A 16,572-nucleotide genomic window follows, 5' to 3' on the forward strand; every position below is an offset into this window, starting at 1 on the left:
GTCATTTCCGGGAGGCTGGGGCGGGAGGGCGGCCGTTGCGGCGGGGCAGGGCGGGAGCGCTTTGCTGTCGGGCCGGGCTGCGGCGCCGGGCCTGGGGCGGGCAGGGCCCGCTTCCCCTTCAGCTGGGCTTTCGAGGCGCCAGCGGGGAGTGAGGGTGGCTGGAGCCGGCGCAGGGAGCGGGCAGCAGTAATGCAGTATGGGCTGCGTACCGGGGTGGGGGGCTTAATGTAAGGCACGAAGTGATGTGCTCCAGGTTCGAGGCGCTTTCAAGGTGACTTTATCAAAGAAGTCACCGATCCACACAGCCGCAGTGAAGGGAGAAGGAACGAGATGACCAGTTCATAACCATTTTTAATATTACACATGGGAGAACTCAGATATTAGCTTTCTACTTTGTCACATTTTGTAAATGATAATTTGGCACAGTTGCACATTGGTAATACAGCAGAAACAGTTTCACAGTAGAACATTAAAAACAATACAAATAGTGACACTTAAAACCAGTTTGCGCCCTCAACATCCTCATTGCATGTGTGTGTCTGCTCTATGTGGTAAAAAAAGGCTTGGTAACCTGGAGCATAAGTCCAGCTGTCAGAGAATAAAATGACACTTGAAAAGTATGTCCCCTTTAACTTAAGGTTTGGAAAAATATGTACTAAAGATAGGCATGTAGTGTATCTAAAAATTACAGTGTTTACAGTAGCAGACCTTGTAATTTCATATGCATAACATAGAGGGGGAAAAAAGGCGTTAGAACTAATTTTATTGAAATCACAATTATGCCACCTAATGCTCAAATCACATTTAAGCAATTATTACTAGATTTCAAAAATGCCTTTTGTTGAAAACATGTTAAAAAGAGTATTTGCACAAGTTTGATTTACAGTCTCTTCTATAAACAATTTCAGATTAATTGATAGATTTCTGTGCTTGCAACCTTGTTAAACTGTACGTGTTTATCTTAAGCAGAAAGGGCTCCTCACACATATCTATAACCTATTGAGCTTGAACTATCCCTTCTTTTAATGATTATTGCTTTTTTGAGGGAAGGAAAGAAGAAAGGTGAAAAATTTTAATGATATTTTTTTCTGTTTTCTCCCACTCCTCCCTGGTTAATCTGGAAGAGGGGGCAGTCAGCATGATTCCACGCTGTTCTTTTTTTGCTCAATTTACTGTCCAAATGAACTGTTACTTCTGTTAAACAAACAAACTTGCTAATTAGAAGAGATCCACTACATCTCCCAATGCGTAGATCTGGGCTTTAGTGAAGAACACATAGTAAGAGCCCATTGCTCATGAAAATTTAGATTCTCCCATAGGCTTGACTACAAGTAGGTTCTGGCTCCACTGCACATGGCACAGTCTTGACTTCGTTAAATGTATTAGCATGCTTTCTTGAATTGGGACTTTTGTGTTGCGATCATCTGTAAGGCACAATTGCCACAAATCCCACGTAAGAAAGCTCCCTTTTGAATTTAATCACCAGTGCTGAAATTTTCCACTATATGAAAAATGATGGGGAAGGAAAAAGTTCTTAAAAACTTTTTTTTTTCTTTTTTTAACAGTGTCACAAACAATTTTAAGGCCAAAATACACAATATTAAATAGAAAATCTAAAATTAAGTTGCTTGTATTCAGTGAAAAGAAATGAGGTATACAAAATACTTCTACACTTGTGCGTAAATTTGCAATAGTTTTCAGAAGGTGCTTTCCCATTTTCAGCTAGTGGTTCATTGTCCAAGTGATCTTCATGTATACAAGTAGCCATCTAATTATGACCAGTTAAAAAATACAATGCATTCAATACCTTATGGTTTTTCAGAACTCTTATTTTAAAAAAGAAAAAAATACTACATTTATTGTAACAGCAGTAATTTTGTAAAATAAAGCTATACCTAAAACAGCTCATAATCTTTAGTTGCTATATCATTTTTACTGTTGAGAATGAAAAGTTAGTTTTTCAGTTTACTTTGGATGTTGACATATGAAAAGCACACTAATTGTCAGGACTTACTCTGGAGAAAACAAGATGTAAAACAGAAAAAAAATGGCAGTGCCAAGTATTTTTTCTCCTTCCACATCCTGTTGGCAACTGATAAAAGCACATGAAGATAATGTAATTACACTAGACTTCAAAAAAAAAATTAAAGTTATAAAACTAGAGAGCTTTTGGCTGAGCATTTCCCTGAGTCTTCATTTTTTAAAATCATATGTTAGACATTATGCTTATAGAATCAATCTGTTACAAAGGGCTTGATGAATAAAGGCTGTTTAGCTATGCAAAAGTTAGGTACTTCTGTTCTTAAAAATCCTAAGCAAGAACTGCTAAGGAAGCAATTTGATTCTTCAGAATCTAGTATTTGTCCTAAGGAGAAAAGCAAACTTCACATACTTTTGCATTAATACTTTGATAATTGGAAATGACAAAGTAATTGTGAACAAGCCTAACGGATATCTTTTGGGGCAAGACCGAAATAACTCTGGGACTGCCACATAATTAAAAAAAACTTTGGTTTTTACAGTATTGTATGAGAAAATAGAAGGCACAACTGTGCACCAAAAATATGATTCTGTATTTTATTCCGCTTACATTGTTTTCATCTGCACACTGGACTTTCTGTAAGTCTTTACCGTAAAGATCTGTTTTAGTAACAGTAGTTAGTTAGCTGTAATAAGCTTTCCATATTACCTAAATGTGAGAAGACTATTAGCAAGAAGGCATCTCTGAGAAAGGTACATTCAACAGCAGATCGGCTCATGTCCGTTCACCATTCTAGCTCTACGGGATACTCTCCAGTGAGACATGCTGTGCAATGACCGATCTTTCCGACACGCGACTTCTGGGTTTTAAGGCTGTTCTCATTCTCTTGCCTTGCTTTGATGCTTTCTTGCACAGATGACACCAGCCCTTCCACAGAAAGATAGACAACACTGTCTGCTCCTAAAAGAAATAAAGAATTCGTCCGTTAAAGCTGCAGTATTGTACCAATTGCAGTGCTCTTTGGAAACACAGTCACGTTACTGCATGGATTATGATGCCAGGTGGATCACCTTACCTAAAGAGAATGGATATGAAAAATTATCAGACCATAATAAGCCTTACCCTTCTCAAACTCTCTATACAGCGAGTAGACTCACTGAAATCTAGATGGAAGGATCTGAGTTGGGAACAAACGTGTCCACATACTGCAAAAACAGAAACAAAGTGCGGAGTGTGTATTAAGACTCCCTGAACTCCCTATAGTTTCCCACTTACCCTGTAGTTCGGGTCTGGAAACAGATGTGTGTGTGGCTCGTGCTTCCCAAACTGAACACCTAGGGCTACAAACCCTTACTGGGACTTGGAGGAGGGGAAGACCATCATGTTGAAAAAATTAAGTGTGCAGTTCATGCACATATTCTAGCAGTAGGAAAGTTTGATAGCCTTTTCACATCATTAGTTTTCTTTTGTATGTACTCTTACTATTTTGTGAGTAATACTTGAAAATGAGATCCTACAAACTTGAAAAATTTCAACATGCCTTCACAATAGTTTGGGGGAAAAGAATTCATTGCAATATTAGATGGTAAGAGTAAGTATTTAACTGAGGAAATGTAGGTTTACAGTTTTCTAACTGTAACCACAGCTATGTTCAACCATTTTTTAAAGTATTTTGCAGCCCAGTAGACCATATATAGCATCACGTGACTTTTGTTGCCGATACTGTGACAAAGAGCATGTTACTTACCACATCACAACCAACAGAAGCTGTTGGTTCTTTTGTTCTGCTGCAAACATGACTCATTGTAGAGCTTTGAGAATGTATTTAACGTTCTTTGATTAGTTTCAAATGTCATTTCTTTCAAAGTGCAATACATAATGCAGTTAAAACTATTTACATAAATTTCAATTTGTAGAAACATCAGTGGGTGTTTGCAAATTCCAAACATATTTATATGAATATCTTGTGAAACTACATTTTCATTATAGGACAGATCTTCACCACTTATTTTCTTCCTGGTATTTTGCCTACAGTAGCTCCTTGTAAAGTTTCCTAGGAGCTTTAAGTATTGGAAAGCTGTGTTGTCATACCTTATTTATAACTTATGATTATGCAATTATTGTAATGCTTTCTATTGTTTGGAGAAATATAATTCACTAACTGTTAAAAGTGTGTAGCTAAATTGGTTTGATCTAATGGGGTACTCAAAATGCAGAGATTTAGTGCATCAACCTCACAATTTTGTAGTCAGTTTTGCCACTGTTGCCTTGATGTGTTGTGCTTTGTTTTGATGTAGACAACAAATACATACAAGTAAAAACTCTCTCTCTCAAAAAAAAGGAAAAAATAGTAGTATTTACCTATATAGTTTGCAAGATCATGAAATTCAGGTCTGTTGGCAATGAGTTCTTCTTTAGTTGGAATGTTTATTCCCATGTAACAAGGAAATCTTATGGGAGGTGAAGCCACACGGATGTGCACCTGAATAAAAACACAGTTTAAAACCAGAATGCTATAAGGTGAAGGTCAGCAGATCATAATAAAATAACCAAGTCCCAGTTCTGCAAAATAATCATGAAGAACAGAACACAGCACTGCACAGAAGCCGTGGAAGGGTTAAAAGTAAAATAAAGTTGTTTCAGATGCCAACACAGCAGGAGAAAGACGGTTTTAGAGTTTATTTTTATGGTATTTCCTAATGTTATTAAAAGGATCCATCCTGATTTTGCTTTTCTTCTATGGTGTTCAATCCTTGATGCACATGTTTCAATTTATAGAGTCAAATACTATACAGAACATTTTTGCTCCAGCGACAGACTTGCACACTCTGTTTCAATTAAAAAATATTGATCAATTAAAAAAATTGTGCTTTCGTGATTTAAGGCATGTGCTATTTACTGCAGTGTGTGGTTGTACTTAATGCAGTACAAAAGTCACACATATGTCAGGAATACAACACCAATACTTGATTTTCTGATCTGAACTAATTTATTTTCCGTTCTCTCTTTGTTTGCCAGAGTGCTTTCTAAATGGAGACCTGCCCCTCTCCCCTGAACCATCCAAAAATCACGCTATCTTCACAATAAACACTAGCCACTATTTTTTTTTGCACACTTGCCCTTTTAAATAAAGAAATAATGTCTATTACAATTTAAGACAAAACCCTGTGCTTTACCCTCTCATCAGTCTTCTATTTACATCTGTATTGTACTGACTGAAAATTAACTTACCTCTTTGGCTCCTGATTCTCTCAGTAGTTTTATTATGGGTGAGATTGTATTGCCCCTCACAATTGAATCATCAATGATAACAACTCGCTTGCCTTTAAAATTATCAGACAGCACACCAAACTTCTTTGCAACACCAAGTTGCCGCAACCTCATGTTTGGCTGGATAAATGTTCTTCCTACATATCGATTTTTACAAAGTACTTCAACATACGGTAGTCCACACTGTAAACAGGAGGTAGTTAAATCAAATTAGTATCTAAAGAATTGGTTATTCTCAGTTACTGTTTTTCTTAAAGCAACCTTAGGACTTAGTATTGACTTCACAGTAACCAAAAAAACTGTGAAATACCTTAATATACTGGCATAATGACAGAAAAAACAAGTGCAGATGACTCAGTAAGAGTACTCAGTGTATTCAAGATACAAAGTGCTATCAATACAAAACTCTTAGCAGCCCATACTGTTATACTCCATTACAAAAAAAGAGGTGTGTGTAATACGCTTGGGTAACATTTACCTTTTGAGCATAACCAAGAGCTGCTGGGGTGGCAGACTCTGGAACAGTGCTGACCAGGTCTGCTTCCACGGGTGCTTCAATAGCAAGCTGCTGCCCGCATCTTCTCCTGACTGAATACACCATCTGACCTAAGAACAGCAAGAAGTGTTTTTCCTGGTGTGCATAATTCAAATTTCCTCAGCCTGCTGTACACATTTCTGCAGCAAGTTTCAGGCACAGAAGTCAGGAAAACTCCAGAACTACAAAGCAGTCACTCACACAAGGTAATATTTTATTTCCTTCCATAATGTATTCTAACATTCATATGTTAGAACACAGAGAATTAAATCCAGTTTGCCCTAACCAGATAACTAAAGTTCCTGTAGATATTACAAAATTTATTTACAGGAGGAAAGAAGCAGAACTTAAGCCTGCCTGTTCGTAATGTGCATATTCTATTTTTAGGCTGGTTTCTCCAGCAAAGTTTGTGCAATCCTGCTGTCTGCCTCTGCCCACTTACTAACTTTTAAACAGTTGGCAAAATTCACCCCAAATTTATTAAGGGGATAAGAGGCCCCAGAAGCTGTTAAGGTCCTAAACAGTCTGCAGCATGGGAGGGAACTGGAGATGCTGTGATGATGCGGCACAGCAAGGGGCACAGCATCAGTACTAAGAAATGTAAGAAGGGAGGATACTGAAGTGTAATGGGATCATGAAAAAAAGGGATGTGGGTGAAGCAGGCTTTGTAAGGGTGGGGAACTGTATTGGATCAACAAATGGCATGCCCACAGAAAGAGAAGAAGGTGTTTGTTGGGTGTGAGAGCCCTGGTTAGTATCTTATCACTGAGACAATTTTTGAGGGCTTCTACAGAAATGATAATAAAGCATTAGACTGACAACACTAAGTACTTCGATAATGCATAGATTTACAAGTTATATTAAAAGCATCTTTCTTTCTTGCAAAGGAAATGCCAAAATAAAGTTATTTTGCAGATCCTATTTCAGAAATCTAATTTTTAAAAAGTTTTCCAAAAACCAATGAAGATCTGTTCTTAAGTCTCTCACTTTTCAGGGATGTCTCCTCTACCTTAATCATGTTTGTGGCTTTTTTCATCCCTTCCATAGGACAGGCAGCCTGACTGAGGCCATATGCACAGCCCCAAACAGGAAGGTGATGTTACATGCTCCTCCTGATGAGTTTTATCTCCTCAAGAACTGTGCCAACCCATTCTGTCTCAGCCCTGCCCTGCAAGCTCACATTCACTGGTACCGTGCTATGATCCCAGATCCTTTCTAGAGTCATTGTTCTCCAGGATAACGTCTCCCACTATTTAGGGAGGGGCTCTGCACATTGCATTTTCTTACCTTCAAAAATACTGTCTGGTCTTGCAAAATAAACATATTCAAAGATGCAGAACGCTGATGGATCTCCTTCAGGTCTTGGTACAACATCCAGCGTCTGGACATCATATCTGGATATTTTCACAATCTCTCCAGGAAGGACCTCACGATAGTACCTTGAAAGAGAAATACGTGCATTTAGAACTGTCCAGAACCTAGATGATCATTTTGAAATATAAACAACTGACAGGAAAAAATGCTTTTGAACATTCCAACACGCCAGTTTACTTCTATCTTAGGATTTGACTTGCAGTGTTTTAAAACTAACATGCTAAGACAAGTGACCTTTACTAAAAGTCTGAATTAATACTCAAAAGCAGTAAATTAATACTTAGTACCAGAGAATTATGCTAATCTTCCTATATGTGAGATACACGGTTCAAACAGACTTAATTGAGAGTAAATTTATTTTAGTAATTTCATCTTGGATCAATACTAGAGGACTTTTCTGTGAAAGCTAATAACATTATGAAGCAATATAAAAAACCATGATCAAGAATAAAGATGGTAGCCAAAAAAATCCCACTCCATAAGCCAGTATCTAGAGAAATATCTGTCTAGTGGTGACAGGCACCTATGCCAGAATGTCATACAGCTGACTGGAAATGTACATTCGAATCCTTATATCTGAAGAAATACAGAATATTATTAGGTTTATTATTAAGTTACAATGTTTAACCTTATTAAACATTTTTCTAGATACTTTAGTGACTACTCAGGTGGCTATTATAAAAATTGCAATCTAAATCTATCCCAAAATACTGAAATATTCTGGAGATACAGATCAGACATGGGCAAATCTGTGATCAATCACTGGTCAGATACTAGCATTAGCAGGCAGCAGCAGTGCCTACAGCAGATGTTTAGACAAAACTGCTTTTTTAAAAATCCACAGGCTTCAGCTGATGGTCCTACATGGTAAGCTTCTCTTAACAAGAGATTTTGAAGAAGTTTCAGAAAACAGTTGTTCTTATCCACATGTAGAATAAATTGTCTCGAGAAAGCCCCTGTTACCAACAGCTAATAGTTCCTACAGAGACAGGGTTGAAGTTACAGCAAAAGAACACGGAACGCCACTCCGGCAATAAACACTGCAGAATGGAATGAAACACCTGTAAAGTGCAGTCATGTTGCTTCCTGATTTTACTCTACATTTCCTTTTATTTGATAGTTGTGTTCTTAATGGAATTTTTCAGTTTTTTATTTGAAAGGGATCCAGATTAGTCTAGCCCCAAATGCACATTTTTTAATGTCTGATTAGGAGATTAAATATGCTTCTTCATAATCATAGAATGGTCTGGGTTGGAAGGGACCTTAAAGATTATGTAGTTCCAACCCCCCTGCCATGGGCAGGGACACCTTCCACCAGACCAGGTTGCTCAAAGCCCCATCCAACGTGGCCTTGAACACTGCCAGGGATGGGGCATCCACAGCTGCTCTGGGCAACCTGTTCCAGCATCTCACCACTCTCACAATAAGGAATTTCTTCATAATATCTAATCTAAATCTCCCCTCCTTCAGTTTAAAGCCATTACCCCTTGTCCTATCACTACATGCCCTTGTAAAAAGTCCCCCTCCAGCTTTCTTGTAGGCCCCCTTGAGGTACTGGAAGGTTGCAATAAGGTCTCCCCAGAGTCTTCTTTTCCCCAGACTGAACAACCCCAACTCTCTCAGCCTGTCTTCACAGGGGAGCTGCTCCAGCCCTCTGATCATGCCCATGGCCCTCCTCTGGACTCTCTAACAGGTCCATGTCCTTCTTATGTCGGGGGCCCCAGAGCTGAACACAGTACTGCAGGTGGGGTCTCACAAGAGTGGAGTAGAAAGGAAGAATCACCTCCCTCTGCCTGCTGGCCTCACATCTTGTGATGCAGACCAGGCTATGGTTGGCTTTCTGGGCTGCAAATGCAAATTGCCGGCTCATGTTGAACTTCTCATCCACCAGCAGCCCCAAGCACTTCTTCTCAGGGCTGCTCTCAATCCGTTCTCCACCCAGCCTGTATTCGTGCCAGGGTTGCCACAACCCACGTGCAGGACCTTGCACTTATCCTTGTTGAACTTCATGAGGTTTCCACAGGCCCACCTCTCAAGCCTGTTGAGGTCCCTCTGGATGGCAACCTTTCCCTCCAACATATTGACCACACCACACAGCTTGGTGTCATCAGCAAACTTGCTGAGGGTGCACTCAGTCCCGCTGTCCATGTCACTGACAAAGATGTTAAACAGCACCCATTTCCTTGAGGAACGCCACTCATCAATCTTTCTTACTTTAATTATGCTCTAGTTCTCAATTGCCTTCCACTCCAAACTTCTAAAGAACAATCTGCAGTCTCCCAAAGAGCTTCTTAGCCTTCTCTTTTTATCACACCTTTCTTTTCAGAGTATCTTAGCTAGAGAGGTAACATGAATGTCATCTCATTCCTTGGCTCTGATGGGTGTTTGCACACATGGAAATAGTTTCATGTGCCCATCATTTTTTTCAGACAAGGAGGCTGGCTCATCAGATGGCATATGCTACAGCTCAGGTTCGTTCAGTCTGCGACGTACAAATGCAGCCTTTCTGTAGCTGAAGAATTATTTTATAATACAATGAATCTGCTGCAAACAAGGCCTAAATTTAAAAAGTTATACAGGTAACCAGGTTTAATGCAACAAGTAAGAGGCATTTACTTTACAACAATAATTTTTACTGTTACTTTCTGAACACATAATTTTGTTACATTAAAGTGTTCAAGAAAATCACCAGGCAAAAAATAAGACTGGCAAAAAAACCCCTCCAAATAGCTCAACAACCTAACCCTTGATGTCTTTCATATTGTTATAGATTATGATACTTGGCAATTTGAGGTTTAATGTTTAATTGCTGCCTGAGGAGAGCGTTCAGATAAAGTGAAAATCAGGGCACTTACTCTGCACCAATAGACAAAAAGCTACAGGATTCAGAAGAGACTACCCATCCTTCTGTCTCACTGTTATCTTTTCCTGAAATGAAAGACTGAAGTTAGAGTCCACAATTCTTGTTACCATTACCCCCCGCAATTGCATTTCTGCTGCAGTGTCTGGCTGCTATGGTTCAGGTTGCTAAGTGCACAATTAAAGACTGTTGTAATTTCTAACTAAAAAGTATAGCATTCCAAAGTTTTTGTAATACAACCCCCCCCCAACAAGATAAACATCATAAACCAGTTCTAGGCAGAAGTGGCAGTAACAGCATCACATTCACAGTTCATGAAGAGAGACAATTCAGATAACTACCTTTGTTATCTCTGCACTATTTCTAACTTTTCCAATTCTAGTTCAGTGCCTTTAGATATACCTAATTACTTCTGCTCACCTGAGAAACTCCTTCTTTTCCTGTGCTAAATGTGTTGATAGATTCTTTTGATTGCAACAGAGGGTGGACTGAATTTCAATAAGGAGTTTTCAGAGACAGACACAGGAAAGACCAAATTGTGTAATATAGGTAGGGCAGGAATGTTTGTATGCTTTTAAAAAATCTTGATACTTTTTCTTGTGGTTAAAATTACCAAGTTTTGTGTAGACACGGGAGCATTTACTACTTTGCCTTTGAATTATTTTATTTTTATACAAATGAACAATTTTAATTTCACTTCATGGAAAATGTTGATTTGCAGGCTAAACAGGAGCACAAATATTTTTTCCTATAAATTGATTGTATAGTGTTCCATTACCATACTACGTGTGACTGGGAGTGCTTGGAATTTAGAAATACACTGCCAGTAATCCAGCACTTTTCAGCCACCTTACTACAGGAGAAAGAAGAAACCAGACTTGTTTCTGGACTGGACATCATCCTGAGTAACTGGCTCTGAGTGGCCCTGCTTGAGCAGGGGATATGGACCAGATGACCTCCAAAGGTCCCTTGTACCTCAACCCTTCTGTGATTTTGTTCTTCCTTGCTTTCCTGTTTAGGTGATGAGATGTTAATTACATTTTTACAAATATTCTATTACAGTTGGGCTGCATAATTCTGACACTGTCATCAGGTGACTAGGATTCTCTTTTGCTGGGCACAGGAAAGATGTTTGCAGACATTCTACAAATTATTTTTTCTTTACCAACATTCTTTTATTTTGAATTTTCAAAACTGGCGTTTGCATCACATATTCCTACTTGCACATCAGTAAGTATAGCTTTTATTACTTATATCAGTGATTTCAGGCAAACTGTATATATACTTTTATATATATATATATATATGTATATGTATATGTATATGAATATATATGTATGGTTTACCTTTTCCATTCATGTCCCCTACTGGAATAAGGCGACCAATGCAGAGTGGGCGATTCCCATATGGATCACGTACTGCATAGATTATGTCTTTGTGCATAATTAGCAATGAATATGAAGTTGGAGTTTCATTCATTAAATTTTTTATTCTGAAATGAGACATAGGTGAACATAATTGTATGTCACACAAACAGCTGTGTGCATTTACAATTGCATATCATGTTGCAATTAGATTGCTGTTCTTGATTCTGAAACCCATCCTCCTCACCTTGCTACCCAGTCAGCTGTATCATCATTTTCTAGAGGAGGTGTGAAAGCCAGCAACTGGGTGATCAGTTCACTGTCAGAACTGGTCGACAGTCCTACACCATGCCGCATAAGCTTTTAAGACAAAATAAAAGTGTTACCAACATTAAAAAAAAAACCCACATAACATTGCTCAGATTGTAATCTAACAGCACCTTTGTACAATGAACAAATACATTAAAACATCAGTGTTTCGGGTGATCAGATCATAGTAATGTCAATTTTCTTCCAAAAAATCAAAGATGTAAAAAGACCTGGTACAAACACCTATGCTTGGTACTGCATTTCTCCCTTTGCATCTCATTCCTTTGCTCCACATGCAACCAAAATTAATACCACCAATATTCAGGGCATAAATTCATGTTTGGGCCATTTAATCAGCTTTGTGCTTCTGCTTGCTCTAGGAAGAGAGGTCAGATATCCCAGGGAATATATGAAATTACCTACATCAGACAAAGATAATCAGGGCAGAAGCATGGTCTGGGCACAAAGAAACAACAAAAAAAAGAGGTGTAAAGGGAGACAGAGTGGGATTAAAAAACTGAAATCCCACAATTTAAAGTCTGCTAGACCTAGTCGGCCAAATTGTTCTGTCTTGGCATATTTATGCTTCTAAGGGAGAAGAGAATCTGCAATGTATCTAGCCACCCATTCACTGCTGTATGCGTTACAGTTCCTAATTTTTATCTTTAGAAATCACTTTACATCTCATGTAACTCTGATTCTGCATCTACATTTCCTCAACACTTTTTTTTCTCCCATCCATTCACACACTTGTGGCTCTGATTAAAGACGGGCTAGGTTCTTTTGGGCGTGCTATACATTTGCCTCGCTGCAATGCACAAGTATGTCCTCGCTTTTGGGTGGAACATATCATAGAAGAGATTTCACAATGAAACATCTGCTAAATTTTAATTTGGTTCTTAACACATACCCTTCTAGCCAAACACACTATCAAAATTTGACATTTGTTGGTTTACATCCTGATAGTGTTCATGATTAATTTTGCAAGCCAGAAATACAAATAAAGACAATATTCCAAACCAGACATTTCATATTACAATCACCTCGCCTTATTATGCCTCTCCTAATTTTAAGCATATGATTTGCTCCTTCTATCAGCCACTGCAAAGGAGCAGAGCTTCAAGCCAAGCTACCTTTCGTTACGGCTGAGTTAGTTTTCTCATTTGGTCAATATGAACGTGACCATCAGTCTAGAGGATTGGTGAATCCCTGTGAGAGTTACAAATTGCTCCCTTCCCCAGGATATTTTCACTCCAAAATGATTTATTTTTATTTTGGTTCTCTTTCACTACCCCAAGAAGTCTGGTATTAAGGGAAGTCATAGCAAATGACTTTAAGGCTCATTGCTGCCTCATACTCAGAAAGAAACGATGCCAGAGCCTCCCAAAGGAGGTACTAACCTTCCTCCTGAGTTGTACAGCATTTGTTAGCTCCCCGTTGTGTGCCACAGCGATCTTCCCATGAAGAGTTTCTACGACAAAAGGCTGGCAGTTCTGCAGCTCAGAAATTCCCGAGGTGGAGTACCTCGTGTGCCCAATACCGAGGTTTGAAACGTAGAGCTTCTTCAGGCTGTCTGCATTGAAGACATGATTTATAAGACCCATTCCCTTCAGGAGAAAAAGAAAAAAAAGGTTTGTTTGGTTTTGTTTTCCTGGCAACTTCCTCATTTCTCCTGGTGTTTGGTTTTGGTACAGCATTAACGTAAGCAACTTTAAGAGAAAGACAAATAACCTGAAAGACATGGGAAAGAAAGAAGCTGAGTAGGTGTCGCAGTGATACATCAGATCCCATTACTCTGGTTCTTAAAGAAAGCAATATACATTTTTGTGCTGAGGATTTTCATGGAACAATCTATTCCCTGACCGAAAATATGTTTTCTGAAAAATACTGCCGAACTGTTGTCTTGTTTGAAAACACCAGAAAAAAGACTGCCAGAAGACTGGCAAAGAAGAAAAAAAGTTGTGAGAAGGAAATTCTATGTAAACAATTCCTTTTACAGGTTAGCAGTATATAGGATTTACTTTTATCTGGACCCATGATAATGTTTATTAGATTCCATGGTCTTTCTTACCAATGTCAGAAGCAGAGCTTTTTTAAAGAGGTTTTATTGTTTACTTAAACTTTTCATGTAGCCAAGTTGCCTTCTATCTAAAGCAGAAAGGCTTCAAAACTTTTTAGTCAGCCGTCAGGAGGTGCTTTTCACAACAGGCACTATGTAGAGACAATATAGCAGCAAGAACAGTCTGAAAATACTGCAAAGTAGAAATTTAGACTGAATTCCGGGTCCTCCTACAAACTCCTGCTTCTGCCACTGCCTGTGGAAAACATTTACATCCTATGCTCGGTTTCCCTATCACGCGTGGCAGTTGTGATACACACACCAGCCCAGGGTAACACTCCTCTAGGACCTTCAAAGATAGATGGGAGAGCTCTGCAGCTGTGAGCGGTTCACAGCCTGTGCCACAGGTACAGCAACAAGAGAGCAGGATGGGGCAGGAGGGAAGGAAAGTGGTTGAACTCTTTCCAGAGCTTAACGGAAAAGGCTTAAAGAAAGCTCAGCTTTAGGCTGTTTTCTGCTGTGACTGCTATAAAGTCAGAATACCAAGAGGCTGTGGTTGCACATGTGGATTTAGGATACTTACAATCACAATAAAAAGTTACTGCCTCAAACGGCCAAACTGGTACAGATTTGCTTTAGTGGTTCAGCAAACTTTGCGCCAAATCACTTATTATCTGTTGTCTCACAGATGACACAGAGGTGGTCTGAAGTCTACGTCATGTGCTCAGGCACATAAAGAAATGCAACCATGCACTCTTTTTTTACTGAGGCTAACTTTATCCTGACAGTTCACAGGTCCAGTGTTAATGGATGTGGCCAAGTTAAGCACTGCAATAGCTTAAACAAGCAATGTTGTTTTAAACCAGATTTGGTTACACAAGCACATAATCTTTTAATTGCAGTTTGAAATATTCCTCCGAGTTAGATGGCAGCGGTGTGGGATGGTGAACGTAAATTACATCAGTATAAAAAATTCCCAATCTTATGTATGTGTTATACAAGGCCTTACACATGCCAGAACATGATAATGGCCTGGTAAATGGCTACCTTAATATATTATTCTGCATATCCAAGTGTGAAACAATCAGAAAGTCTTTCTCCTACTGGTATCACTATGTCTATGCAAGAGATTTAAATTTTTCCACATCTTGAGCTAATACAGCTCTGACAATGATGTTTTGTTACACGAATCCAGCTGAAAGGCTCTGACAGACAAATCTGGAGGAGTCTTTCTTGGCGATTTTAAAACAAAGGATTAATAGCCTTTATCAAGGGCTATTAATTTGTGGTCAAAGGCTGTCAACAATCAGAAGGGAACACACCCCCATGCCTTAGGTGTTCCAGTTCATACTATAATTATGTTTTTTTTAAAAACTATTGACAGACATGAGTAGTGAGAAGCAAGAACCTTTTCCACTCTTGTCTCTGCTATGAAGAAGAGTCATATGGGGTTTGGAGGACAACAAGTACAGCAGCATCTCAAATGCTGACATTTTTAGGGACTAGTTTAGAACTCAGAGTCCTAGATACACTTTCACCGGTGTAACAGACCCAAATGTTTGTTACATTAGCACCACCTCCAGGATTAAACGAGTCGTATAAATTGTACTCCACAAGCTCTTTATTACACTTGTGGTTGTTTCAAAGTGCTGGAGCTGTATTTCAAGATATACAGCTTGAAATACATGAGACATGTATTTCAAGGATAAAAGAAGCCATCACATGCTCTGCAACTTTTAAAGTATCAAAGCTGCTATGATGAGATAGTAAATTTTAAATTCTTAGCATGACAGCTAAATATTGCAGCTCAGTAACATGGAAACACTACAAATTACTAAATCACCTGCTGTTAGTTCATTCTGAGAAGCACTTTTTACTATGGGATATATAGAGCAGCCTACTTTAAAGGAAGCTGGAATTCCTGTAAACCTTAAGGAAAGCTGCAACCCAAGCAGGAGCAGGAATGAACAAACATAACAGTGCTGAAGTTGAGAAAAGCTGCATTTAAAAGTGTGTGTATGTGTGTGTGTGTGTGAATCAGGCTGTAAGTAACAGATACGAGAGGGGAAATGCCTGTAGAGGGAACAAACATGATGCTTGAAGTAACAAGATTTTGCATGAGGCATTGAGCAGTCATGCATAGATACACATGCTGCTGCAGCAAAGCAGCTCTTACTCTTGGACTGCTTTGAACAGGCTAATTAATCTTCCTCAGAGACCTCTGAACACCAAGACATACCGCTTTCTGATTGTGGTCAGAGAACACGCATCAAGAAGTGCCTCATGGTTATTTTGCTGATGTAGTTTTATTTCAAATCCTCTCCCCTTCCAGGATGGAACAGGCTGATGATTTTTTTTTTTCCTAATCACCATTTACTACAGAAGGAGCAGAAATATCCCAGAGCATGCAAGTATCCTCCTGGCATAATACGTTCGAGGCTATGGCCGTTTTATGCCGTTTAACATCCCTGGGGATTCTCTCAGCTTGAGAAAGACTATGTGACCTTCTCAGGCCTCCACTCAATCTTTTATTCTGTTTATTTTTACCTATGGGTAAAGTAGCTGCCACTTCTCCAGTCTCACTAAGGCAAGAATTAGTCATCCACTTGCTTGTGCACAGCCTGTAATGGTATTTCTTTTCTCTTGATCTCAAGTTGCATTGTTGCTCTTCCGAATCTCCAGAGTTAACACCTTAGGTGCAGGGTGACTTTGGTAGGTAGTTTTTGTGACATTAATAGACTGATCTTGATACTTCTGTGTCTGCCACTGTGTGTGTGGATACACCCACCACCATAAAGCTGGCATGTTTGTTTTAAACAT

The 16,572-nt window shown here is 39.0% G+C and overlaps 1 protein-coding gene across 1 annotated transcript in view; it reads right to left on the bottom strand.

Annotated features, from left to right (window-relative positions):
* Window positions 1-331: 331 nt before the first annotated feature.
* The window catches only part of PPAT (phosphoribosyl pyrophosphate amidotransferase), a 54,248-nt gene continuing 38,007 nt past the window's right edge, over window positions 332-16,572 (bottom strand). Inside the window, exons 3-11 of the mRNA XM_055795430.1 lie at window positions 13,094-13,300; window positions 11,632-11,744; window positions 11,367-11,512; window positions 10,016-10,088; window positions 7,074-7,225; window positions 5,730-5,857; window positions 5,213-5,434; window positions 4,343-4,463; window positions 332-2,941 (exon numbers count right to left, since the gene is read on the bottom strand). Of these exons, the coding sequence (XP_055651405.1) occupies window positions 2,766-2,941; window positions 4,343-4,463; window positions 5,213-5,434; window positions 5,730-5,857; window positions 7,074-7,225; window positions 10,016-10,088; window positions 11,367-11,512; window positions 11,632-11,744; window positions 13,094-13,300 (1,338 nt within the window). The 3' untranslated portion in view covers window positions 332-2,765. The remainder of the gene's footprint in view (window positions 2,942-4,342; window positions 4,464-5,212; window positions 5,435-5,729; window positions 5,858-7,073; window positions 7,226-10,015; window positions 10,089-11,366; window positions 11,513-11,631; window positions 11,745-13,093; window positions 13,301-16,572) is intronic.

This window comes from Falco peregrinus, chromosome 2 (genome assembly GCF_023634155.1).
Source record: "Falco peregrinus isolate bFalPer1 chromosome 2, bFalPer1.pri, whole genome shotgun sequence".
Classification (NCBI taxonomy): domain Eukaryota; kingdom Metazoa; phylum Chordata; class Aves; order Falconiformes; family Falconidae; genus Falco; species Falco peregrinus.